Source organism: Sus scrofa, chromosome 8 (genome assembly GCF_000003025.6).
Source record: "Sus scrofa isolate TJ Tabasco breed Duroc chromosome 8, Sscrofa11.1, whole genome shotgun sequence".
In the NCBI taxonomy this organism is placed as follows: domain Eukaryota; kingdom Metazoa; phylum Chordata; class Mammalia; order Artiodactyla; family Suidae; genus Sus; species Sus scrofa.
The window spans coordinates 45,996,241-46,024,191 of record NC_010450.4 but is presented as its reverse complement, the minus strand read 5'-3'; the positions used below and the strand labels follow the sequence as shown (position 1 = coordinate 46,024,191).

At 37.0% G+C, this 27,951-nt stretch overlaps 1 protein-coding gene across 6 annotated transcripts in view; it reads right to left on the bottom strand.

The window, feature by feature from the left end:
- GLRB (glycine receptor beta) overlaps nucleotides 1–27,951 on the bottom strand; it is a 121,587-nt gene that overhangs the window by 10,264 nt on the left and 83,372 nt on the right. For all 6 annotated transcript variants that reach the window (XM_021100485.1, XM_021100488.1, XM_021100486.1 and 3 more), the window contains 4 exon segments: nucleotides 24,642–24,871; nucleotides 24,453–24,535; nucleotides 22,456–22,596; nucleotides 16,490–16,642 (listed from right to left, as the gene is read on the bottom strand). In XM_021100485.1, the coding sequence (XP_020956144.1) occupies nucleotides 16,490–16,642; nucleotides 22,456–22,596; nucleotides 24,453–24,535; nucleotides 24,642–24,871 (607 nt within the window).

Genomic DNA, 27,951 nt, shown 5'->3' with positions numbered 1-27,951 from the left:
AATGTGTTGACACCGCTTTCTGTGTTTCCATACCGTTTAATGCTCAGCAATAACACAGAATGTATCAAATTGTAGTGAACTTGATAGTACACTTAGGTCTTTATCCTGCTATGTTAGAAACTTTATGAACAAAATCAAGAAGAGTATTGATTACAGAAGGCCTTGAAAATCTTACAGTGGATATTTTATTGTATTTGATAGAGAAATAATATTATCAAAAGAATGTTTCGGTAATGTCACTCTGGTAGAGATACAAAAAAACAGACTGAGAAAGGAAAGAGTAAATGTCAAAACAAACAATAAAAAAATAGAGGATAGGATTGAAGTGAAAGGATTTTGAAGAAAACACTTTTTTAAATGGTTAACTCCAGTGGTTACTCGAGTTCCCCTTGTGGCTCAGTGGGTTAAAAACACAACTAGTGTCCATGAGGATATGGGTTCAATCCCTGGGCTCGCTCAGTGGGTTAAGAATCCGGTGTTGCTGTGAGCTGTGGTGTAGGTCACAGATGCGGCTCAGATCTGTGTTGCTGTTGCTGTGGCATAGTCGGAAACTGCAGCTCCAATTCACCCCCGAGCCTGGGAACTCCCATATGCTGCAGGTGCTGCCCTAAAAAGAAAAATAATAATAAAAACAATAAAAATAAAAACACTGGTTACTGGTTAAAGGAAAAAGGAAAAGATTGAACAAAGTTCTAAACAGACTGACTGGGAAAATATCCATGAACTATGAACTACAGGCAGAGGAGACTACAGAAAAGACATGGGTTTGGAAGAAAACACTGGGTTAGGTCAGCTAAAGGGAGAAACAAAGACCAAGACCCAGCATAATGCTCCCGGAAACTTCTTAAAGGAAAGATAAGCCAGGATCCATCAGTGGAGATCCTCATAAAAAGGGAGGGGACCCTGTGAGGCAGAAGCACTTGGATGTCAGAAAAGGGGATCCAAGGAGCAGAGCAGGACTAGAAGAATTGGACATTAATTGTATTTGGGGGGTATTTATAACTTCAGGCATTAATTTGAAACCTTGGTGGCTAATTCCATTATGATTTGTATCATTTCCAAGAGGTAAGAATAGAAATGGAGGTGAGTTAAGGGAGGAGAATGTGGACATTCCAAGACCGTGCCTTGTTGTCAAGAGACAATATTAAAATAGGAAACATTTGTTTGTTTCTTTTATCCTAAAACAAGAAATATGAGCAAATTATATTTCTTTGGACAAATATTTTAGCATTACCTTATGAAAGCCTTCAAATGGGATTACTTCATTGTTAAATAATGCACAGTGAAATCTGGCTTGAATTTTACTAAATTATAAGCAATAAAAAAATGTAAAGCCCACCATTCATTAAAAAAAAATGGATTTTTGGAGTTCTCATTGTGACTCAGTAGTAATGAACCTGACTAGTATTCATCAGGACATGGATTTGATCCCTGGCCTCACTCTGTGGGTAGAGGATCCAGCATTGCCATGAGCTGTGGAGTAGGTCACAGCTGTGGTTCAGATCTAGCATTGCTGTGGCTATAATGTAGGCCTGCAGCTGCAGCTCCAATTTTCCCTGTAGCCTGGGAACTTACACATGCTATGGGTGTAGCCCTAAAAAGACAAAAAAAAATTTTTTTTAATAATTTTAATATTGTGTTAATAAATTATCTCCATCTAATGGAGCTCCTCTCTAATAAATTCTAAGACTCCTTGGTATGATATTTCTACATGTTTAAAATACATATTCCTTATTTGTCAGAATTTTCCCTTCCTGTGCAAAAGTAAATCAAGCCTAGATTTCAAATCAGGGAATATAGCATAAAATTGTTATCGACTCATAAATAAATATGAGGTTTACATCTATTAAAAGCTATGGCTAATAAAGAATATAGAGTATTAATAAAGTATCTATATTAAGAATTTGACCTGAACAACAACAAAAAACAACCCTAAAAATAATTCAGGGTGAAAAAGAATGTTATATAGCTCATCAATATGCAGAAAGAACTTTACAGTGATAACATCTTTATTTAATATACCACTATTTAAAATGAACTCTAATTGACTATGGGAAGTCCAGAGATTTCTTGTTCAACCAATCTCAGAGGAAACATCTGAGAAATAATTCCTTAATAGCATATGCACAGGCAATATATTGACTAAAATAGGAATATCCAAAACTGGAAAGCTAAAAAAGGAAAGAAAGAAAAAGGTGTGAAAAGAAAGGGGAAGTAGACATAGTATTTGTTATTAAAAACAAATAGAAGCAACAGAACAAGTCATGGAGAAATTGTGCACAAGAGCTACTGTCTAAAGCCCAAATCATTTTTTATCCCAAACTGAGATAAACTACAGGATTCAGCAAATGCATATATATGGAACTGTGATTAAGCACATGAAAAGTCATTTAGAAATACTGCTAAATCATGTCAGCATGTTATCATTTCATAACATTCTAATCAAAGGATACTAAAAGAAAAACTATGATCACTATAATGGGAGAATCCAAAAATAGTTCTGGACATTTTTGAAAGAGATCCTTATACTCAAAAAGATTTTGAAGCACTGCCTCAGATGATAAGAAAAAGACTATAATAAGAAAGAAAGGTACTACATGTGGCCTTCTAGGGGTCTGAATTGTGACCTGAATTATTAATCTTTTTACATTTAATATTGAAAGTATTTGTTTTAAAAACATCCCTTTTAGCAGCAACTGAAGAATTTATTTACCAGGAGTGTTAAAGCTACTTAGAGTAGAAAGTATAAGAAGTTTCTTCCAGTTAGTTCTATAGTTAAAGAAATAGCTGAAGACATAGTCTAAAATTCAGAGAGGAAGCTTTGATCTTTATTAACAATGAAAAAAGTAAATCAAAAAGAGATGGGGAGAAAAATAAAACTAGAATACAAAACTGAATTTTTAAAAAGCTAAATGAGTTTAGGGTAAATTATATATGGTTTTCCTCCTAAATTTTAGAAAATAAAAATTATAGACCATAATAGGAAGGAAGAGAATGGCAAATTGATTTTTGTACTCTTTTGGAGCGATGTGGGGGGGCAGGCATAAAAAGAAGACATGCTAGGTCAAAATAGCTGTATCGATTGAATATTCCTGAAATGTAATCTAAGTAATATGATTGGTTTCTATTTTCAGATAAAATTATAGACATGTAGGGAGTTCCCACTGTGGCTCAGCAGGCTAATGATCTGACATAGTCTCCATGAAGATGCATGCTTGATTCCTGGCCTCGTTCAGTGGGTTAAGGATGCAGCATTGCCACAAGCTGTGATGTAGGTCACAGAAGCAGCTCAAATCAGGTGTTGCTCTGGCTGTGGGGTAGGACTCAGCTGCAGCTCTGATTTGACCCCTAGCCTAAGAACTTCCATATGCCATAAGCGTGGACATAAAAGGAATGAATGAATGAGTATGTGTCTAATAATAGAGTTAAAAATACCTGAAGCATAAATCCATAGAGATTTTAACAAATCTATCATTATTAACTATAATAACTAGACAAAAGACATGAAAGATTTTAATAGTACTGGCAATCAATTTGATTCCACTAATATTTATAAAATACTGCACCCAACAATTACAAATATACACTGCAAGTATCTGTGGTATGGTTGCCAGGAGGCATATGCTGGACTGGGCCATTTAAAAAAAGTCTCAATAGGAGTTCCCGTCGTGGCGCAGTGGTTAACGAATCCGACTAGGAACCATGAGGTTGCGGGTTCGGTCCCTGGCCTTGCTCAGTGGGTTAAGGACCCGGCGTTGCCGTGAGCTGTGGTGTAGGTTGCAGACCCGGCTCGGATCCCGCATTGCTGTGGCTCTGGCGTAGGCCGGTGGCTACAGCTCCGATTCAACCCCTAGCCTGGGAACCTCCATATGCCGGGAGCGGCCCAAGAAATAGCAACAACAACAACAAAAAAGACAAAAGACAAAAAAAAAAAAAAAAAAAAGTCTCAATAAACATAAAAGGATTGAAATCATAGAGTATGTCCCCTGACAAAACTAAAAAGAAATCATATTCAAGTACTTATGTAAACCCTAAATATTAGGAAACCAAACTACATATCTAAAGCATCCATGGGCCAAAGAAGAAATCATGAGGGCAATTAGAAAATATTTTGTAATGAAACAAGAGGAAAACACAATATATCAAAATTGGTGCACTGCAGCTAAAGCAGGGCTGACAAGGCAAGTCTGTGACTTAATACTCATATTGGAAAAGAAAAAAGTTCTAAAATCAATTATCTGAGGCAGATTAAGATGGCAGAATAGAAGGACTGGAGTGCAACTTCTCTCCTAAAAACAACAAAATTTACAACTAAATACTGAGGAATCTTCAACCAAATGGACTGGAAACTTTCAAAAAGATATCCTACTCCAGAAGACAAAGCAGAGGCCACATCAAGAGGTAGGAGGGGTGATTACACAATATAAGCAACCCCATAACTTCCGGGTGGGAAGCCCCACAGACGGGAAAGTAACTGGTTCACAGAGACTCACCTACACGAGTGAGAGTTCTGAGCCCCATATCAAACTCCCACGTGTGGGGATCTGGCACTGGGAGAAAGAGCCCCTGGAGCATCTGGCATTGAAGGCCAGTGGGGCTTGTGCACAGGAGCTCCATGGGACTGGGGGAAACAGAGACCCCATTCTTAAAAGGTGCACACAGACTTTCATGTGCACTGGGTCTGAGGGCAAAGCAAAGTCTCCACAGGAATCTGGGTCAAACCTGATTGCAGTTCTTGGAGGACATCCTAGGAAAACAGGGGTGAATGTGACTTGCTGTGGCGGGAGGATATTGGAAGCAAGGCTCTAGGGAATTGTACCTTTCTCTGGAGGTGGCCATTGTGGGAAAATCTGGCCCCACCCATCAGCACCAAGAACCCCCAGAGCAAACAACAATCCGGGTGGGATCACAGCCATGCCCATCAGTAAACAGGCACACAGCCACCTCTAATCTCATCCAGAGATAAAGCCCCACCCATCAGAGAGATAAGAATCAGCTCCACCTACCAGTAGGCAGGCATCAGTCCCTCCCATCAGGAAGCCTACAGCAAGCCCCTGTACTGACTTCAGCCACAAGGCGGGCAGGCACCAGAAGTAAAAGAGGCTACAACTTTATTATCTGTAAAATGGTAACCACACCAAAAACCTATAAAACAAAAAGACAGAGAACTATAATTCAGATGAGGGAGAAAGAAAAAAACCCAGAAAAATAGCTATGTGATCAGGAGATTCTCAGCCTCCAGGAAAAAGACTTTAGACTGTTGATGCTTAAGATGATGCAAGGCATTGGAAATAAACTGGAGGCAAAGATGGATAACTTACAGGAAACACTGAGCAAAGAGATACAAGATATAAAACTTAAACAAGAAGAGATTCAAAATACAATAACTAAAATAAAAAAAAATCACTAGAGGCAGCCAACAGCAGAATACAGGAGGCAGAAGAATGAATAAATGAGGTGGAGAACAGATTAATAGAAATTATGGATGCAGAACAGAAAAGAGAAAAAAGATTGAAAAAAAATGAAGAGAGTCTTAGAGAACTCTGGGACAACATTTAATGAACCAATATTGGTATTACAGGGGTGCCACAAGGAGAAGAAAGAGAGAAGGATATTCCAAGAGATAATAGCTGAAAACTTCCCTCACATGTGAAAGGAACCACTAACTCAAATCTAGGAAGCACAATGAGTACCATATAAAATACACCCAAAGAGGAATACACCGAAACACATATTAATCAAACTGACCAAAATTAAAGACAGAGAAAATACTGAAAGCAGCTAGGGAAAAGAAACAAATAACATACAAGGGAACCCTGATAAGGTTATCGGCAGATTTTTCAGCAGAAACTCTGCAGGCCAGAAGGGAGTGGCGTGATATACTTAACAAGATGAAAGGAAAAAACCTCCAACCAAGGTTACTTTACCCAGCAAGGTTCTCATTCAGACTTGAAGGAGAAATCAAAACCTTCACAGATAAGCAAAAGCTAAGAGAATTCAACACCACTAAACCATCTTTACAACAAATACTAAAGGAACTTCTCTAGGCAGGAAAGAAAAGGGAGCAACCAGAAACAAAAATACCACAAATGACAAGGCTCACCAGTAAAGGTATATATACAGTAAAGATACGAAATCATCCATGCACAATTACACCACCAAAATCAGAAATCATGGGAAGAGGTGAGTACAAATGCAGGACACTGGAGATGCACTTGCAATTAAGAGAACAACAACTTAAAACAATCTCATGTATATATATAGACGCTTACAGCAAAATTTCAGAATAACTGCAAACCAAAAATCTACAATTGATACATAAACAAATGAGAAAAATCAACTCAAATACAACACTAAAGATAGTCATCACACCACAAGAGAGAACAAGAGAAGAAGAGGGAAAAAAAGAGCAATGAAAACAAAATCAAAGCAATTAATAAAATGGCAATAAGAGCATACATATCAATAATTACCTTAAATATTAATGGACTAAATGCCCTAATCAAAAGATATAGACTGGCTTAATGGAGACAAAAACAAGATCCATACATATGCTGTCTTTGAGAGACCCACTTCGCCTCTAGAGACACATACAAATTGAAAGTGAGAGGATAGAAGAAAATATTCCATGCAAACGGGAATCAAAAGAAGGCTGGAGTAGCAATACTCATAACAGACAAAATAGACTTTAAAATGACGAATATTTTAAGGGACAATGAAGGGCACTACATAATGATCAAAGGATCAATCCAAGAAGAATATAACAATTTTAAATATCTACACACCCAAAATAGGATCACCACAGTATATAAGGCAACTGCTAACAACCTTAAAAGGACAAATCGACAATAACACAATCATAGTTGGGGATTTGAACATCCCACTTACAGCAATGGACACAGATCATCCAGACAGAAAATAAAGAGGAAACATGAGCCCTGAATGAAGCATTAGACCAGATGAACTTAACAGATATTTATAGGACATTCCATCTGAAAGCCACAGAATACGCATTCTTCAAAGTGCACATGGAACATTCTCTAAGATTGATCACATCCTGGGCCACAAATCAAGCCTCGGTAACTTTAAGAAAATTGAAATCATGGAGTTCCTGTCGTGGCTCAGTGGTTAATGAATCCAACTAGGAACCATGAGGTTGTGGGTTCAATCCCTGGCCTTGCTCAGCAGGTTAAGGATCCAGCATTGCCCTGAGCTGTGGTGTAGGTTGCAGATGCAGCCCAGATCCCACGTTGCTGTGGCTCTGGTGTAGGCTGGCAGCTACAGCTCCAATTCGACCCCTAGCCTGGGAACCTCCACATGCTGCAGGAGCAGCCCAACAAATGACAAAAAGAAAAAAAAGAAAATTGAAATCATACCAAGCATCTTTACTGACCACAATGCTATACAACTGGAAATAAACAAGAAAAAAACTGCAAAAAACACAAACATGTGGAGACTAAACAACCAATGGATCTCTGAAAAAATCAAAGAGGAAATTAAAAAATACCTAGAAGCAAATGACAACAAAGATACAACACTCCAAAACCTATGGGATGCAGCAAAAACCATTCAAAGAGGAAAGTTTACAGCAATACACACCCACCTCAGGAAACAAGGAAAAGCTCAAATAAACAAGCTATCTTTACATCTAAAGCAGCTCGAGAGAGAAGAACAGACAAGAACTAAAGTTAGTAGAAGGAAAGAAATCATAAAGATCAGAGCAGAAATCAATGAAATAGAAACAAAGACAACCATAGAAAAGATAAATGAAAGGAAAAGCTGGTTCTTTGAAAAGATCAACAACATTGATAAACCCTTAGCCAGACTTATCAAGAAAAAAAGAGAGAGGACTCAAATCAATCAAATTAGAAATGAGAAAGGAGAAGTAACAATGGACATCACAGAAATACAAAGGATCATAAGAGATTACTATATGCAACTATACACCAATAAAACAGAAAACCTAGAAGAAACAGACAATTCTTAGAAAGTACAATCTTCCAAGACTAAACCAAGATGAAATAGAAAAGATGAATAGACAAATCACAAGTACTGAAATTGAAACTGTGATTAAAAAACTTTCAACAAACAAAAGTCGAGGACCAGATGGCTTCACAGGTGAATTCTATCAAACATTTAGAGAAGAGCTAACATCTCTCCTTCTGAAACTATTTCAAAGAGTTGCAGAGAAAGGGATACTCCCAAACTCATTCTATGAGGCCACCATCATCCTGATACCAAAACCAGACAAAGACTCCACAAAAAAGAAACCTAGAGGCCAATTTCACTGATGAACATCGATGCAAAAATCCTCAACAAAATACTAGCAAACCAAATCCAACAATACATTAAAAGGACTGTACACCATGATCAAGTGGGATTTATCCCAGGGATGCAAGGGTTCTTCAATATCAGCAAATCCATCAGTGTGATACACCACATTAACAAACTGAAGAATAAAAACCATATGATCCTCTCAATAGATGTGGAAAAAGCCTTTGACAAAATCCAACACCCATTTCTGATAAAAACCCATCAGAAAGTGGGCATAGAGGGAAGCTACCACAACATAATAAAGGCCATATATGACAAACCCACAGCTAACCTCATTCTCAATAGTGAAAAGCTGAAAGAATTCCCACTGAGATCAGGAATAAGACAAGGATGCCCGCTCTAGCCACTACTATTCAACATAGTTTTGGAAGTCCTAGCCACAGCAATTGGAAAAGTAAAAGAAATAAAATGATTTCAAATTGGAAAGGAAGAAGTCAAACTATCACTATTTGCAGATGACATGATACTATACCTAGAGAGTGCTAAAGACTCTACCAGAAAACTGTTAGAGCTCATCCATGAGTTTGGCAAAGTCACAGGATACAAAATTAACACACAGCAATCGACTGCATTTCTATATACTAACAATGAAAGATCAGAAAGAGAAATTAGGGAAGCAATCCCATTTACCATCACATCCAAAAGAGTAAAATACCTAGGAGTAAACCTACCTAAAGAGACAAAAGACCTGTACTCTGAAAACTATAAGACACTAATGAAAGAAATCAAAGATGACACAGATAGATGGAAAGACATACCATGCTCTTGGATTGGAAGAGTCAACATTATCAAAATGACTATACTACCCAAGGAAATCTATAGATTCAGTGTAATCCCTATCAAATTCCCAAGGACATTTTTCACAGAACTCAAACAAACTATTTTAAAGTTTGTTTGGAAGCACAAAAGACCCAGAAGAGCCAAAGACATCCTGAAAAAGAAAAATGGTGATGGAAGAATCAGGCTCCCGGACTTCAGATTATACTACAAAGCAACAATCATCAAAACCATATGGTACTGGCACAAAGACAGACATATAGATCAGTGGAACAGGATAGAAAGCCCAGAATTCAACCCACGCACCTACAGCCAACTAATCTATGACAAAGGAGGCAAGAATATACAATGGAGAAAAGACAGCCTGTTCAATAAGTTGTGCTGGGAAAACTGGACAGCCACATGGAAAAGAATGAGATTAGAACACTCCCTATCACCATACACAAAAATAAACTCAAAATGGATTAAAGACCTAGATATAAGACCAGACACTATCAAACTCTTAGAGGAAAACATAGGCCAAACACTCTCTAACATAAATGACAGCAACATCTTCTCAGATCCACCTCTTAGAGTAATGACAGTAAGAACAAAAATAAATAAATGGGGCCTAATCAAACTTCAAAGTTTCTGCACAGCAAAGGAAACCCTACATAAAATGAAAAAACAACCCACAGAATGGGAGAAAAATCTTTGCAAATGAATAGATTGACAAGGGATTAATCTCCGAAATTTATAAACACCTCCTAACACTCAATACCAAAAAAACAAACAACTCCATCAAAAAATGGGCAGAAGATCTAAACAGACAATTCTCCAAAGAAGACATACAGATGGCCAAAAAACACATGAAAACATGTTCACCATCACTCATTATTAGAGAAATGCACATCAAAACCACTATGAGGTATCCTCTTACACCTGCCAGAATGGCCATCATCAAAAAGTCTACAAACAGTAAGTGTTGGAGAGGGTGTGGAGAAAAAGGAACCCTATCACACTGTTGGTGGGAATATAAATTGGTGCAACCACTGTGGACAACAGTATGGAAATTCCCCAGAAAACTAAACATAGAACTTCCATTTGATCCAGCAATCCCACTCCTGGCATATGTCCAGAGAAAACCATGATTCAAAAAACACCTGTACTCCAGTGTTCATTGCAGGACTATTTGCAATAGCCAAGACATGGAAACAACCTAAATGTCCATCAACAGAGGGGTCAATCATGAAGATGTGGCACATATACACAATGTAATATTACTCAGCCATTAAAATGAACAAAATACCATCATTTTTAGCAACATGGATGGACCTAGAAATTATCGTGCTAAGTGAAGTCAGTCAGACAATGAGACACCAACATCAAATCCTATCACTGACATGTGGAGTCTGAAAAAGCAGAACAGATACTGACTCACAGACTTCGAAAAAATTTTGGTTTCCAAAGAAACAGTTTGTGGGGTGGGAGGATGCACTGGGGTTGTGGAATGGAAATCCTATAAAACTGGATTGTGATGATCACTGTACAACTATAAATGTAATAAATTCATTGAGTAATAAAAAAATAATAAAGTAAAAAATAATAAGGTAAAATAAAATAAAATAAATTATCTGAGTTCTACTTTAAGCACCAAAAAGAGATCAAAGAAAATCCAAACTGAGTAAAAAGAAAGAAATAATAAAGAGCTAAATTCAGGGAAATAAGAAAATAACCAAATAGAGAAAAATGAACAAATTCAAAGCTATTGTTTTGAAAATGCCAAGAAAATGGATGTCTTTAGCTAGTGTTCAAAAAAAATTCATATTTTAACAATATCAGGAATATGTAGGAATGAACACATCACTACAGTTAGACATTAAAAGGGAAAGCCAATTGTATGAACATTTTTGTGCTATTAATTTTCCCAACTCATCTAATATTTAGAAATCAATTGGTAAAATTCACCAAAATCAAGGGAAAAATGTAAATATTTAAATATATGCAGAGAAGGCATTTGACAAAATTCAACAGTCAGTCATGACAAAAACCTTCTGCCAGCTAGAAAGAGAAGGGAACCTCTTCAATCTGGTTAAGAGATCTAGAAATGTCTAGAGCTGCTGTTATATGCAATAGTGAGTGTTTTGATTATTTGTACCCTAAATCAGGAATAAGTATCACGCAATTCTATTCAACATAGTTCTAGAGGTCCCGGCCACCACAATAAGTCAAAATAACTAAGTGTTAAGGAGTAAGTGAAACAGGTGTTAGGAATGCGAAATAGCACGATTATTCTAAACAACACTCTGGTGGTATTGTATAAAAGGAAACATGCTTTTACCATAAAATGCAGAAATCTGGGAGTTCCCATCGTGGTGCAGTGAAAACGAATCAGACTAGGAACCATGAGGTTGCAGGTTTGATCCCTGGCCTTGCTGAGTGGTTAAGGATCTAGCATTGCCATGAGCTGTGGTGCAGGTCGCAGACTCGGCTCGGATCTGGCATTGCTGTGGCTGTGGCATAGGCCAGCGACTACAGCTCTGATTAGACCCCTAGCCTGGGAACCTCCATATGCCACAGGTGCAGCCCTAAAAAGACAAAAAATTAAAAATAAATAAATAAAATAAAATGCAGACATCTTAGTCCTAGGTGTCTACCAAAGAGTAATGTCCATCCAGTGCCTTATACACAATCACACACTGCAACATTTATAATACCCCAAAATGGAAACAACCCAAATCTCCAACAACTGTTTAATGGGAAAACACACTGGTATAGCCATGCTATGAAAGACTACTGGATAATAAAATAGAACCAATATTAATGCAAGCAACGACTTGTAAAAAACTCAAACACACAGCATGCAGAAGTTCCTGGGCTGGGGATAAAATCCATACCACAGCAGTGACAATGCTAGGTCCTTAACCCCTAGGCCACAAGGGAACTCCTCCTCTAGTTTTCTTTTAATGAGTGTGGATAGAGATGAACATCCCAACATGTTGCCTGATCTCCCTTTAAGTTTATGATCACTGACCTCAAGAAGTCCACAATCCTACCATTTACCACTTTCTTTATATCTCCCCAAACACACAACACTCTGCCCCACCATGCTTGCAACTCATGACCTTGCTTCCCATTTCATTAAGCAAGCAAAATAAACTAGTAGCCTCCACCACCACTTCTATCCACATATTTCTGTATATGCCCAGAAACTACAGACCAGGGGTCAATAAATCAGGGGTCAAGGGCACAGGGCAAACATGACCCACCACCTATTTTTATAAATCAGGTTTTATCAGAACTCACCCACACCCATTCAGTTATGTATTGCCTACAGCTGCTTCATTGCTACAATAGCAGAGTTAGGGGTTTCAATAGAATCCTAAGATATTTACTATCCAGTCTGTTACAGGAGTTTGGTGGACCCTGGGACAAATTCACTTTGTTCTAGCAAAGGCCAGTCTCTCCATTTCACAGCTCTTTTCCCACCTTCCCAAACCTATTTGACACACAGCTTTTTTCACCTCTATTAATGGCAATTTCATCTTTCCAGTTTCTCAGCCAAAAACACCTTGAAGTAGGCTCCACTCTACTTTCTTAAATGCCCCCATGCAACACATCCACGAATCTTTTTATCTCTACCACATCCAGCATCAAACTTTTTTATATTTATTTATTTTCTATTAAAGTATAGTTGATTTACAATGTTGTGCCAATTTCTGCTGTACAGCAAAGTGATCCAGCCATATATATATACACACACACATTATCTTCCATCATGGTTTATCTCAGGGATTGGATAGAGCTCCCTGTGCTTTACGGTAGGACCTCATTGCTCATCCATTCTAAATGTAATAGTTTGCAGCTGCCAACCACAAATTCCTCATTTATCCCACTCCCTCCCCCTTGGCAACCAAAAATCTGTTCTCCATGTCTGGGAGTCTGTTTCAAGCACCTCCACCACTACATCCTGCCCCACACAGGATTATTTCAGGCCTCCACACTGCGTTCCCTGCTTCAACCTATTCAGTCTATTCTAAACATAGTAAAGATAAGCAGTTAAAATTTATTATTTTTCATTTCTTAAAGTTTTACTGAAGTAGAGTCAACTTACACTGTTGTGATCATTTCTGTGGTGCAACAAAGTGATTCATGGAATTCCCATAGTGGCGTGGGGGAAACGAATCTGACTAGGTTGCGGGTTCGATCCCTGGCCTCATTCAGTGGGTTAAGAATTTGGCGTTGCCAGTTGGCTGTGGTGTAGGTCGCAGACGTGGCTCAGATCCTGTGTTGCTGTGGCTGTGGTATCGGCTGACAGTTGCAGCTCCAATTCGACCCCTAGCCTAGGAACTTCCACATACCTGGGTTGTGGCCCTAAAAAGCAAAAAAAAAATAAAAAAAATAATTGCTACCTAGCCCACCCCTCACCACTGTTATTTTTCTGACATCATCTATTAATGCACCTTTCTCTCACTGGCCTCCTTGGTGTTCCCCAAATACTTCAGGAATGTGTCTGCCTCAGCAGAGGTGGCCCTGATGATCACCATCCAGCCCCCCTTTTCTGGTACCCATGGCAATCCCTTTCTTCCCCTCTTTCAGGTCTGTCTCCAACATCCCTTTCTCACTAAGGCAATTCCTGACAAGCAGGCTGCTGCCCTTATTTGGTGTCTCTTTCTTCCCCAAACAGTATAAACTCACTGAGGCTGAGTTAATGCTTTTAAAAAAAAAAACCTATTTCATTAACTATTTATTAGCTATTTACTTTTCAACTCTATCCCCACCTTTAGGCATGGTACCTCAGGCACGGTCAGCACACAGTAGATATTTGTTGAGTGAGTCAGATGTGCCAAAGAGCTCTGTACACTGTAAAGGAATCTGTAAATTAGGTATATTAATTTAACTCCTGAATGGGCTCTTCACTCAATTCTCAATCCTCCAAAAAACCCCTCAAGTACTTTTCCATTCCCATTGACAAGTCAACAGAGTAAGGTTGCAAAGGCTGGATCACCGTCATCACCACTGTCACTTTAGGGAGACACAGAGCTGGAATTCAAACCCGGCTTAACCCTAGAGACTGACTCTTAACCATTAACTTGCTTATAGTAGGTGGCCTGGATACTAAGTGACAGCTCAGGGATTTCATCTCAGAAGTCCTGCAACAGACGGGGATTGACAGAGAAAATTCTTTAAGAATATGTCAGGGGTTGGGATGTTATCAAAGCACTCTTGGAAGGCTGACACTTCAGCTTCTATCCCTGCAGGAGAGTAAGATACTTCTAATAAACAACAACAACAATAAATGAGCAATTTGAGGGAAATACATGATATTTTTGACAAGTGTTAGAATTTAAATCTAGTTTGGGGGGTGTTTTATTCCCACTACAATAGACTACATAGTTAATTCTCATTCCTTAAAGGATTAATCTACCAATTATCATTGCTTTCATTACAGATATACAACCTTCAGGATGAAATTTCCCACATTTTTTGCTTATTAAGGTATAGATTTGGTCTTTGTGATTTTATTGGAGAAAACCACCAAATTTCTTATTCAGATAAAAATTGTCATTTTCATTGGCTCTTTCTTGGGTTTCTAGTCTTTAAAATCTGTATCTCATTGAACTCCTCCTAAGTCAAGAGGGAGATTTGCCTTTTTCTTTCTTTCTTTTTTTTTTTTCCCACCAAACCTGCAGCATATGGAAGTTTCAGGGCCAGGAGTAGAATCAGAGTTGCAGCTGAGACCTACACCACAGCCACAGCAACATTGGATCCAGTTTTATCTATGACCTATGCCACAGATTGCAGCGATGCCATATCCTTAGCTCAGTGAATGAGGCCATAGATGAAACCTGCTTCCTCACAGAGACAACATCTGGTCCTTAACTAGCTGAGCCACAACAGGAACTCCCTGCACAGGGCCTTTTTGATGATAGAAAAACAATAAAATGCTACAACTAACCAGTCACCAAGAGGTCAGATATTTCACAGCCTTACCTATACAAGTTCCAGGTGATAGAAAACACACACACACACACACACACACACACACACACACACACACACACACACACACGTTCCCGTCATGGCTCAGCGGTTAATGAACTCTACTAGTATCCATGAGGCTGCTGGTTTGATCCCTGGCCTCTCTCAGTAGGTTAAGTATCCGGCATTGCCATGAGCTGTGGTGTAGGTCGCAGAAGCGGCTCAGATCCTGCATTGCTATGGCTGTAGTGTAGGCTGGCAGCTACAGCTTGGATTCGACCCATAGCCTGGGAAGCCCTATATGTCATAGGTGTGGCCCTAAAAAGCAAGATAAATAAATAAACAAACAACACTCTAAACAACCAGAATTTGTTGTTATAATGTCCTTATTTTGAAGTTTATTCACTTTACCAATAAGAAAGGCTCTCAATTATTTCCCCAATCAAAGACTATTTAACCTCTATACAGACACAATTTTCAAATCAAGCTAGTGGTGTTTTTATGTCACAGAGCATTAAAAAATAACAAACTGAAGAGCATGGATAACCAGCCTTTACTCTTTCTAGCCTCTCCTAATGGCATAGCACACAGTAACTGGTGTTTAGGAAAACAATGCTAGGTCATTTTTCAAGAGATAAACTCTATTAAAGATTCCTTGATGAAGAGTAGGAGACAGTATGTGATATTAATTAGAAAGATTTCTATCAAAATAGTCATTTGTCTTTAAGCTTGGCACTTCTGAGGATTTTAGACTTTGGTTATCTGTGAAAATTGTTTATTAATAATTATTTCATGAGAGTCAAAGTAAGATGGATTAACTGTTTAAAATACCCCAAGGAGGAAGTTCCTGTTGTGGCTCAGCAGTAACGAATCCAACTAATATTCATGAGGTTGCGGGTTCAACTGATGGCCTCACTCAGTGGGTTAAGGATCTGGTGTTGCCCTGAGCTGTGGTGTACTTCACAGTTGCAGCTTGGATCCTGCGTTGCTGTGGCTATGGTGTAGCCTGGCAGCAATAGCTCTGATCTGACACCTAGCCTGGAAACTTCTGCATGCCACAGGTGCAGCTGTAAAAAGTAAAAAATAAAAGAATAAAATACCTGAAGCACACACAAAAAAACTTAGTTTCATTTTAGCATGCATAAACAGAAAATCCAATTCAATGGAAAGGACTCAAGGAAGTCAGAAGAAGGAGAAGGAGAAAGAGAAGAGGAAGAAGGAGAAGGAGCAGAAGAAGAAGAGGAAGAAGAAGGAGAAGGAGGAAAAGGAGGAGGAGGAGGAGAAGCAGCAGCAGAAGCTTGCCATCAATTCTAAAGCTCATTGTCGTGAGACAATTTAGTATAATTTCAAAATTATATAGCCATTTATATAAAGATACAGCACCCTCCTGACCAAGAGAGAGACTGGACCACTTTACCCAGGGGCACTCTGGCAGCGCTGGCATCCGGATTGATCCAGAAAGAAAGCCAGGACAGGACCACGATCAGCAGGGTCGGTGCATAGACGCCCATCATGTAGAAGCCCACCTGCCTCCTCAGGGTGAAGATGACCTCCACACACGTGTAGTACCCTTCCAGAGATAGACAGGAGAGAGTGAGGCTCATACCACATGCTAACTGCAAAATCAGATTCTGCTGGTCTATTTACAAATTGCTTCTGTTTGAGGCATTTTCACAAAGCAAACTCCACAAAAAAAAAAAAAATGTTTTTTTCTGTAAATATATATAATTTCTGTGATCAAAGAGAATGGCTTTATGGAACCTGTTTCACCTGGCCCTTCACAACTTTACTATGACATTGAGAAACAGATGCTACATGCTGACACACAATGCCTGGACTCGGCTTTTTAAGCCTTTGTTCAGAGATTTTTGCAATGACTGAAACTTTTCCTTAACCATGGATATTCTTAGAGCAAAGAGTCTAAAGGGGGCACTGAGAGCAACAAATCAAAGCAGAGTGAGTCTAGGAAGAAACACTGCTGGATCACCCGCTCTCAGCCACATGGACCACTTCTCAGGAATGGGTGGCCATCTACAGTGGCATATATATGCATGAAAACAGTATTGGGCAAAAACATTAGCTAGGATACTAAATGAGTGTTCCCAGGTTATGCAGATAAAATGTTCTGAAGGGCAAACATTTGCTACCCCTCCCAAGTTTTCCCTTGCTGCAGGATGTCGAATGTTCTCTAACCGAGGGAAAGGACTTCATTTTCAAGCTGAGATGAAAGCGGATACGGCCTTACAAGCTCATTCTAGAGCTCCCATGATATCAACCAGCCCCAAGTTAATCGCAAATTAGGAGCAGCCTCAGAATACCCTTCACTAATGGGAGAAAGAAAATAAGTCACATAAATGTTCTCCCAGCACTGAAATGGAACAGACATTTCCAGATGTTTGAGATTTTTTTTAAATGCTTAATTTAGACAAAAATGTCATTTCCCATTCAACAAAAGGAAAGTTATGCAAGAATACCAAAAAGTTGAAATGTCTTCAATTGTGTTCAGCTGAAACTGTACATAATTATTTTAAAATATCAAAACAAATAGATGAATTAACAGTGAATAAATAAATTATAGGGAAAAGGACAATACTACTTTTTACTATTTTTAGTTTAAAAGTAGTATTTATCTATTTTTCTAGTTGGAGAAAAAAGGTATATACTACTGATGTTAAAATAATCTCTGTATTTATTCATTAATAGTATTTAGAGCAGTAATTACACAATGAGGTCTTAATAAACATTTTTTAAATGAAAGAATCGCTATTCCTATCCTTCTATCAAATAGCTTAAATTAGAAATCTATCTTTTTTTCCAATGTGAATTATAACCATCTATCTCAGAGAGAACAGAAAGATATTAGGGCTAATATGTAACAAATATAAATAGTTGATTTGATATTATATCAAAAAATGCAGTGTTTGTCTTTCTTTTTACATTTTAATTTTGTTAAAACTAGACAATTCTTTTTTTTTTTTTTTTTTTTTCCCCCTTGGCTTTTTAGGACCACACCCGAGGCATATGGAGGCATATGGCATATGGGAGTTCCCAGGCTAGGGGTCGAATCAGAGCTACAGCTGCCAGCCTACACCACAGCAACACTAACACCTAACAAGGCCAGGGATCGAAACCGCATCTTCATGGATACTAGCTGGATTTGGTTCTGCTGTGCCACAAAAGAAACTGCCAACAATTTATTTAAATTGTGCACAAGATCTAAAGACAGGAAAGGCAAGAGGATGAAAGACCGCTCTCCCTTTTCAGTGTCCATCCCTCCTTTCAACTTCCTGCCTGGACAAACAAGAGACAGAATTCTAACAATCAAGTGCAAAATTTCCAAAATATAATCTTTCATAAGCCCATTCGCTGCAATAAAGTAGGCTCGCAGTATGTCCTACAAGTGGTTCAGAAGTACCTTGCTTTATAAGAGCATTATTTACTCAAGTGAATTTTATTTTATTTTATTTTATCTTTGCTATTTCTTGGGCCGCTCCCGCGGCATATGGAGGTTCCCAGGCTAAGGGTTGAATCGGAGCTGCAGCCACTTGCCTACGCCAGGGCCACAGCAACGCGGGATCCGAGCCGCATCTGCAACCTACACCACAGCTCACGGCAATGCTGGATCATTAACCCACTGAGCAAGGGCAGGGACCGAACCCTCAACCACATTGTTCCTAGGTGGATTCGTTAACCACTGCGCCATGACGGGAACTCCCCTACTCAAATGAATTTTATATTCACCAAATGCCTAGGAAATGGAGAAGGACACATGTGCTTATTATGTATCTTTGGGACCCTACCTTGTCACAAGTATTGTAACAATGTTCTATAAAGTGGCTCATCCTGCACATGTAAATGATAGTCTAAGTAACCTGAGTCCTTCATCCAAAGGCACCACTGGGGAGCATCTCCATATTTGGATGCATTCAACAGTAAAATACAAGCTTGGATATTACTGTGATTTGCTCCATAAACTTTTTTTTTCTCGTAGTCTATTTTATTTAATGATTTTTTATTTTTTTCCACTATAGCTGGTTTACAGTGTTCTGTCAATTTTCTACTGTACAGCAAGGTGACCCAGTTACACATACACATATATATATTCCTTTTTCTCACATTATCATTTCTTTTATGAGAAATATTTCTTGATCTTTTTTAATCTTTTCCAGGTACATTTATGAGAGGCAGGTGGGCAGCTAACTGATACAAATGTTCACTGGCAAATTCAATTTACTTTCTATTTCCTGTGAGGTTTGATTATATTATTATTCTCTCAGGTTTCCAATTTAAGTATTTTTCTATACTTCAGTACCCATATATATCTCCACTTGTGTAATGTCTACATTTATTTTTTTTAAAAATATTTTTAATAAAGTTAAAGCAAAATCATTATTTCAGATAATTGTGTACCAATTAAAGAAAATATTGGCCATCATTTTAAAGGTATTGCTCTCTGTATCTTTTCCGCTATTCTACATTGTTAAACATTACATATAGATTGAATGTTCTATTTTTCTGAACATATTTCTAGGTATACTCCAAACATTAATTGACTTATATCCATATAATGATTCTGATAAAGCATATTTACTGAAATATAATGCCAATTATTATGATATTAGCTACGAGGGGTTTTTTTGGTTATATTGTTGTAGCTAATGAGGTATTAGTGACTTATTTCCAATAACCAAAAAAAATACTACAAGAAAATTCTATGAAAGATTTGCTTATCACAAATCTTTTTTTTTGTTTTGTTTTGTCTTTTTTTTTAGGGGTGCACCCACAGCATATGGAGGTTCCCAGGCTAGGGGTCAAATTGGAGCTGTAGCTGCCAGCCTACAATAAGCCATAGCAATGCCAGATCCAAACCATCTCTGCGACCTGCACCACAGCTCACAGGAATGCCGGATCCTTAACCCACTTAGTGAGGCCAGAGATTGAACCTGTGTCCTTATGGATGCTAGTCCAATTCATTCCCACTGAGCCATGATGAGAACTCCAGACTTATCATAAATCTTGAATAATTCCCCAAATACTCTCTACCTCAGCAAACCTTATTTCCTCCTCAGAACTTAAAGGAATCATATTTATTTTATTTGCTTTCCATGTAAGAGTATGGATCTATAAAAGAGCAAGGATCTGCCCTTTGTTCATTGAAGAGTCCCCAAGTAGGGCATAAAGATGAAAAAATGAATACCCCCAGGATTTTCAATGCTGTTACATAACCTTATACTACATCAAATTAGAAATAAAATTACTAGTTTTGTGTTTATCTCTAGATGTAGTTTAAAACTTCAATAAAGGTTATTTCAAGTTTCTCAAAACAATTTGGAGACTATTCATTTTGAAATGTTAGGCAGGCATATCACCTGGATGTAACTATTTTCCAAGTACAATAGCACTCACTAAATTCATAGGATTTTGTGAAGATTAAATTATAGAATTCCTGCAAAACATGTAAAATAATGCCTGACAGGTAGCAAGAACTCAAAAAGCCACCTACTAAATATCTTTCTTTTTTTTTTTTTTTTTTGGTCTTTTTTTTTTTGCTATTTCTTTGGGCCGCCCCCGCGGCATGTGGAGGTTCCCAGGCTAGGGGTCAAATCGGAGCTGTAGCCGCCAGCCTACGCCAGAGCCACAGCAACGCTGGATCCGAGCCGCGTCTGCAACCTACACCACAGCTCATGGCAACGCCGGATCCTTAACCCACTGAGCAAGGGCAGGCACCGAACCCACAACCTCATGGTTCCTAGTCGGATTCGTTAACCACTGCGCCACGACGGGAACTCCCTAAATATCTTTCTATATACCAATTCCCCCCCCAAAAAACTTCCCTTGGTGTTCAAGCATTTGTTTTTTGTTTGTTTTTTATTAATAGGTGAATTATAAAAATCCCTAAAAATTGTGGTCAGTCTCCTTAATTTGACTGAAGAGTATAGAGAGAGGAAGCAATACTGGACCTGGGTCCTGGCAGACACGGATGTGCCTGTGACACTCAGTAAGTCATTCACCTTGCAACTCAGTGATTTTATTTGTTCAACAAAGGAGCCAGCTCAGAATTATCAAAAAGATCACATCCATATCTGACCATCAAGAGATCTATGATTTCTTCATTGAGAACTTTGATGATCAAATTTTTAAGAGCTCTCAGTTTTTCTATGTAAAAACTTGATAATTCTTTTAGCAGTGTTATTTGTTTACTTTCTCTCCTGTCCTAAAATACTATAAGCTCTACAAGAGCAGGGACTCTATAAATATTATATAATGTTAATTTATTTGAAGTTCAATAACAAATAGTTAAACTAATTTCATCCCCAAGTTGGCCTGAGTTACATTTATTACAACAATTTAAATATACAACTATACACTCTACCTTTAATTCTAAGGTCAGCAGAATGTTTTAAATCATATTTTGTACTTTATGATGTCACAATGGCAGCATTTTAGCTCAAACACCAGATCTTTCTAAATTTTCCACAATTACACCATGTATGTTTATTTTTATAAAGTCAACATAAATGTTTCAATAAGCTTAAATATCAATTATATCTATTCCTGAATATCCTTGTCATGATTTACTTACTGATACAGAATTAGAACTGTGTGGTAACTTACAAGTAAGACTGATAATTAGCATGAATGTAATGATAAAAATTAAGTAATTGTTTTATATATTGCTAGGGCAAATAGAATTATATTTAATATCTAAAGCCTCTAACCTGTAATTACCACAGGAGACTCAAAAGTTGAAAACTAATCATATTATGGAAGTACTGATTAGTGAGTACTGTATTTTTATGTCTTCAAAGCTCGACATCATTTAATGAGTGAGGTTACTTTGTTGAGCTTTCATAATTGGCTTTTCCATAACCTAGGCCAAGAAGATTACACCATGAATATTTGCTAATGGCCAATTATTTCACATGTTTATTATTTCCTGCACAACCTAAAGATTAGTTTTTAAATATTAAGAACACAGATCAACTAATATCAAAAAATTGCCCAAAAGACAACAGACGAATATGTAAGGCTTACACTGTTTATGTCCATACTGTTTCATCCTAACATAAGTATTGCCAGAGCAGAATTTCTTTGAAACATCTAAGAAAACTACTGCCTGGAGAGTTCATATTACTAAAATAAAAAATTGAAAGCCTCTTATTATCCAGGATTGCCTAAAGAAAAGCAAAACTACATAATAACATAAAATTTTTTAAAACTTAGTGAATGTAATTTTATAACAGATTTAAGAATATGAATATATACTATTGACTAGTTTACTTTTTGACTAATTTTCTCTCTTCTGTCTTTAGTACATCTTAATATTGGAACAAATCTTTGAAGCACGACTTAGTTTTATTTAATTTAAAGAATATTACTTACCAGTGCCTTTATAATATTTTGTGCAGTTACCATATTCAATATCCTCCTTTTTAATATCAAATTGAGGCAAGGCAATTTTTTCTAACTGAACAGGATCCCCTGACTGCCAGATAAATCGTAAGTCATCAGTTGTATAACCAACTATAAACAAAAATAAATAAATAAAATATTAGTTTGAAATATAATTATTAACATTTCTTTAATATTTTAACATACAAATAACAAACATAGAAAAGGTAAAACAACAGGCCTTTCCTCTACGAAACTTTTGTTAGAGATGTAAAGAGATAAAATCTAAGGTGATTAATGAAAATATTAGCACAAAAGTTACAGATAATTGGCTTAAAGAAGTTGAACTAATCAGCATCTTACAAAAATCCTAGTTAAAATAATAGTTAAAATCCTAGGGTGTCATAAAAAGTGATACATTTTTCTGTGTCAGAATTCTGAACTGTCATCACTGAAAAAGTAATAAATAATTGATACTAGCCTTTTTTTTCTTTCTTTCTTTCATTTTTTTTTTTTTTTTATGGCCACACCTGAGCCATATGGAAGTACCCAGGCTAGGGGTCAAATCAGAGCTGCAGTGGCTGGCCTATGCCACAGCCACATCAATGCCAGATCCAAGCTGCATCTGTAACCTATGCCACAGCTCACAACAAAGCCAGATCCTTAACCCACTGAGTTAAGGATCGAACCCAATCCTTACAGAGACTTTGTCGGGTTCCTGATCCAATGAGCCACAATGGAAACTCCCAGATACTAGGGTTTTTTAACATATACATTTACAACCATGCAATATGCTACCTGGTCATTTTTAAAGAAACTTAAGGATCAAAACACTTTTTTTTTTTTTTTTTGGAACAATCAACTACCAACTTCCATAAAAGAGTTGCATTGCCACAGAAGAGCAATAAAACAGCTACTCAAATGGACATCATTCCATCACTATAGCTTCCTAAAGTACACACTGCAGGCTTAGGTCATTTGGCTACAACTCAAGGACCCCACGGGTTTACAGCATAGTGTATACTATCTTTCAACTCTAACATGTCTACATTTTTTTAAAGCAATACTTTAGTGTGTCTAGTAATAGAACTGAATATATATACACAGTTGGAATTATTTGTAAAATATGTACTGACATGTAGATACACATATATGCACATATACACAAACGTGTACACATATACACTTACATCTGCAAAATCTCACGTTACAGTAAAAAGCAATAAATATTGTTCAAATTTGGATCCAGCTTCAGTAAAATTAAAAAAAAAATAACCACCACTAAGTAAAGCAAATCATCTAGTAGGCACATACAAGATGTTTTACAAAGTTATTCCTGGTATAAATAGGCCATGGAATAGAGAATTCAGGCTGAAGATTCCTTACAGCAGTATTAATTTTTCAAGTTTTATTTCCCACTTCAATTTTCATATGATAAACTTCATAGCAAATTAATATATTTTAGAGATAATAGTTTCAATGAATACACCTAGTATATCTTTTAGAAAATGAAAAACACATAATCATAGAAACTCAGAAGATCCAAAATCCAATTTTGTAAAAAAAAATTAAAGATCCGTAGAAAATAAATGCTTGATAGTATTTAGAATATTTTTCAATATTTTCCAAATTTCATGCTCTGAAAATGTGGTTTTAACAATAGAAAAGTTATTAGGACATAATTTTTCTCTTTTACTTTGCCTATATTACTAATTCAAGTTAGATTTGTAATTCATAAGAAGTGTACACCTACACCCACAACAATTAAACTGAAATAAAAAGCTAGTACCAAAAGGATTTGTCTACCTTAGCACAAATTAATATAGTAAAAGAAAATCTATAATTTCCCTAAATAAATTATTCTAATGCCTATTTGTAATCAAAAGCATTCATTTTACTGCTATTGTCTTAAGATATTAGCAGCTTGTATTGCCTAGAAATTTTAAGCATTTTTATTCCCATAGTCACTTGGGATCTTATCTACATACAGCTCTCAAGTTGCATCTTGCAACGTTGTGTATCCATGGGAAACAAGGTCAAATCCAAAGGGCATGAAAGAGTAATAGATAACCTGCAAGTAAAAACAGAGTCTTAGAAGTCACTTAATACACGTCTCTGTGATATGCTGATTTTTAAAGGAAAGTATGTTTCTACAGAGATTAAAGATAAAAGAGTACCTCATGCTGACAAGGACATCTCCGTCCCGAAAAATAAAGAGGAGGATGTTCTCCTGGGTTACATCATGGAAATTGGCACTTTTTTCATTTGCAAAAAATAAGTCAGGTTTCCACAGACACTTGTACATTGTGGGATCCACCGTCAGTGCATCTGAGCCCCGAAAATCACTAGGGAGCTTCAGCCTGGGATCATTCCATTTTTGTCTCAGGAAGATGTTAACTCGATAATCCTGGAAAAAACGATGTGTGCATGTGTGTGTTTATTGCTATTTTTAAGAAGGTATTCATCACCAGACTTAAAGGATTCAATGCTTGGCAAAACAGATATGATTGCTCTTCTTTTCCTAAAAAAAATTTATTGGAGCATAGTTGCCTTACAATGTTGTATTAGTTTCAAGTGTACAGCAGAATGAATCAGTTATTTTATATATGTGTGTGTGTGTGTGTGTGTGTGTGTGTGTGTGTATATATATAATCTCAGTTGTGTATATATATATCCATTCTTTTTTTCCATATAGGTTATTACGAACTATTGAGTAAATTTTCCTGTGCTACTATTGCATTTGGATTAGATAAGCAATGAGATCTGCTGTATAGCTCAGGGAACTATATCTAGTCATTTGTGAAGAACATGATGGAGGATAATGTAAGAAAAAGAACGTATATATATATATATGTGTGTGTGTTAGTGTGTGACTGGATCACTTTGCTGCACAGCAGAAATTGACAGAACATTGTAAATCAACTATAATAGAAAAAATTAAAATCTTAGCAAAAATATTTTTCCTGTGCTATAAAGTAGGTTCTTGTTAATCATCTATTTTATACAGTCGTGCATATATGTTATTCCTACCCCCCCCCCAATTCCTCCTCCACTCCACCACAATTTCCCCCATGGTAACCATAAAATTGGTTTTGAAATATGTGAGTTTGTTTCTATCTAATTTATAAGTTCTTTTGTATCATTTTTATTAGATTCTACATGTAACTGATATCATATGATATTTGTTTTTGTCTGATCAACTTCACTTAGTATGATGATCTCTAGGTCTATTCATGTTGCTGAAATGGCATTCTTTCATTCTTTTTTATGGCTAATAGTTAAAACAGCTTGATCACAAAGTATAAGACCCTTATGTCTGTCTAATTACCCTCTACAGTCATTCCTTTAGCAGCTGGGAGTTCAAACATCATAACAGAATTTTACCACTAACTGCTTTACACATTAATATGGTAAATTATACCAGTGGGTTAGCTGATATTGTCATCAAAATACACGAACTGCTAAGTATTATCACTATTATTCCCCAAAAAGTGGAATAAATTTTGGTTAAAAATAAATAAGAAGCCAGGAAAAATTATCTCATTTGTCTTTTACTAAATGGCAAACTACAAAATAATTTGTATAAAACTATGTATACAAAACACATATAGGAGTTCCCATCGTGGCGTGCAGTGGTTAACGAATCCAACTAGGAACAATGTGGTTGCAGGTTTGATTTCTGGCCTTGCTCAGTGGGTTAAGGATCCAGCATTGCCATGAGCTGTGGTGTAGGTTACAGATGCAGCTTGGATCCCCAAGTTGCTGTGGCTCTGGCGTAGGCCGGTGGCTACAGCTCCAATTAGACACCTAGCTTAGGAACCTCCATATGTCGCAAGAAGCGGCCCTAGAAAAGGCAAAAAAAAAACAAAAAAACAAACAAAAAGACACACACATATATATATACTTGAGAAAATGAAAATTATCCTTGACTACTCATATATGTAAATGATTATTGACAGTCAAATAAGAATTGGATTATGCAAAACAGATGAGAGTACATGCCAAAGTTGTAAATATTACTATATTCAACTATAGGAGAAAAGAGTTTTGAAATCCACTCATCAACTAATCATTTTATTTCAGTTTTTTGTCTGTCTCCAAAGTTTTCATTTTAAAACTGTACAAGTTGAATTGTACCAAAATATATAGATTATATAGAATATATGAACATAGGAACCTGTTTAGTACATTAATACATTTTATATCTGCCACTGAAATGGGGTCCTGGTACACACTGGGTTGTTGATATGCACAAACACAGCATTGCGGCATTATGTTCAGGTCTTTGGATTTTAATTATATCTTCTGAACTCAGAATATGTACAAAAGTGTTCAAGGCATAAATGACACTGAGCTTTAGTATCCTTACTTTCAACCATTCAAAACACACAAAATACTATCTATCCATACCTTTTGACCAATCAAAATGAATCAGATCAAAAACTTCAAATCAAAATCCAAATATTTAAGTAGGAAGAAATGATAGATTATGTTTTATTAAATAAGACCTAATACATCTTTATGAAACATAAGTGCACACACTTTATGTATGTACAAAACATAAAATAATGCATAAGCTTTGGGCAGTGACTCTAGAAAAATCCAAGGAATTTACTTTAACCTATGAGCTTTAGAGATCTTTAGATCTCTCAGAGGAGGAGAAGGCACATAAAAATAACACACCATTACACTGAACTACCCAGTGAAGTAAGATTTGATCTACCTACATCTTAGAGCTAACCTTGAAATTCATAAAAACTTCAACACAAAATATAAATTGATTTTTAAAAATCAAAATTCCCATTGTGGCACAGCAGAAACTAATCCAACTAGTGTTCATGAGAATGAGGGTTCAATCCCTGGCCTCGCTCAGAGGGTTAAGAGTCTGGCATTGCCCTGCGTTGTGAGGTAGGCTGCAGAGGCAGCTCAGATCCCGAATTGCTGTGGCTGTGGTATAGGCTGGCAGCTGTAGCTCCAATGCTACCCATAGCCTGGGAACTTCCATATGTCATGAGTACAGCCCTAAAAAAGAAAAAAAAAATCATATCCAGATGGTTTTGAAATGCCAAAGTCAGATAAACGAAGGATTATATAAACTGACACTGAACATATCTGTATCACTGGCGAGAGCAGGAGGAGGGGGAGATAACGTTTTCCTAATCAAAGGAACATGGACTCAAGGAGAACGTGAAGGAAACCCTGAAGGATGAAGACTGACATTCACAGCTCTATGCAGTTTTTGTTGAAATACACACATATCTTACAATTTATAGTGGGACTTAAGTGGTTATTTCACATATGATTGTGATTATGACAACTATAGAAATTAGCTCAAAATATGTCCAAGACAAAGGCCGAACTATCTCAGGTGAGAAGCTTGCCAGGGGTCACAATGTTGCTTCCTGATCAAAGTTTTTTCATTCCACAAAAATATGCTTGGCACTCCACTTAAGTAGAAATACACAGTAGGTTCAATCATTTTCCAAT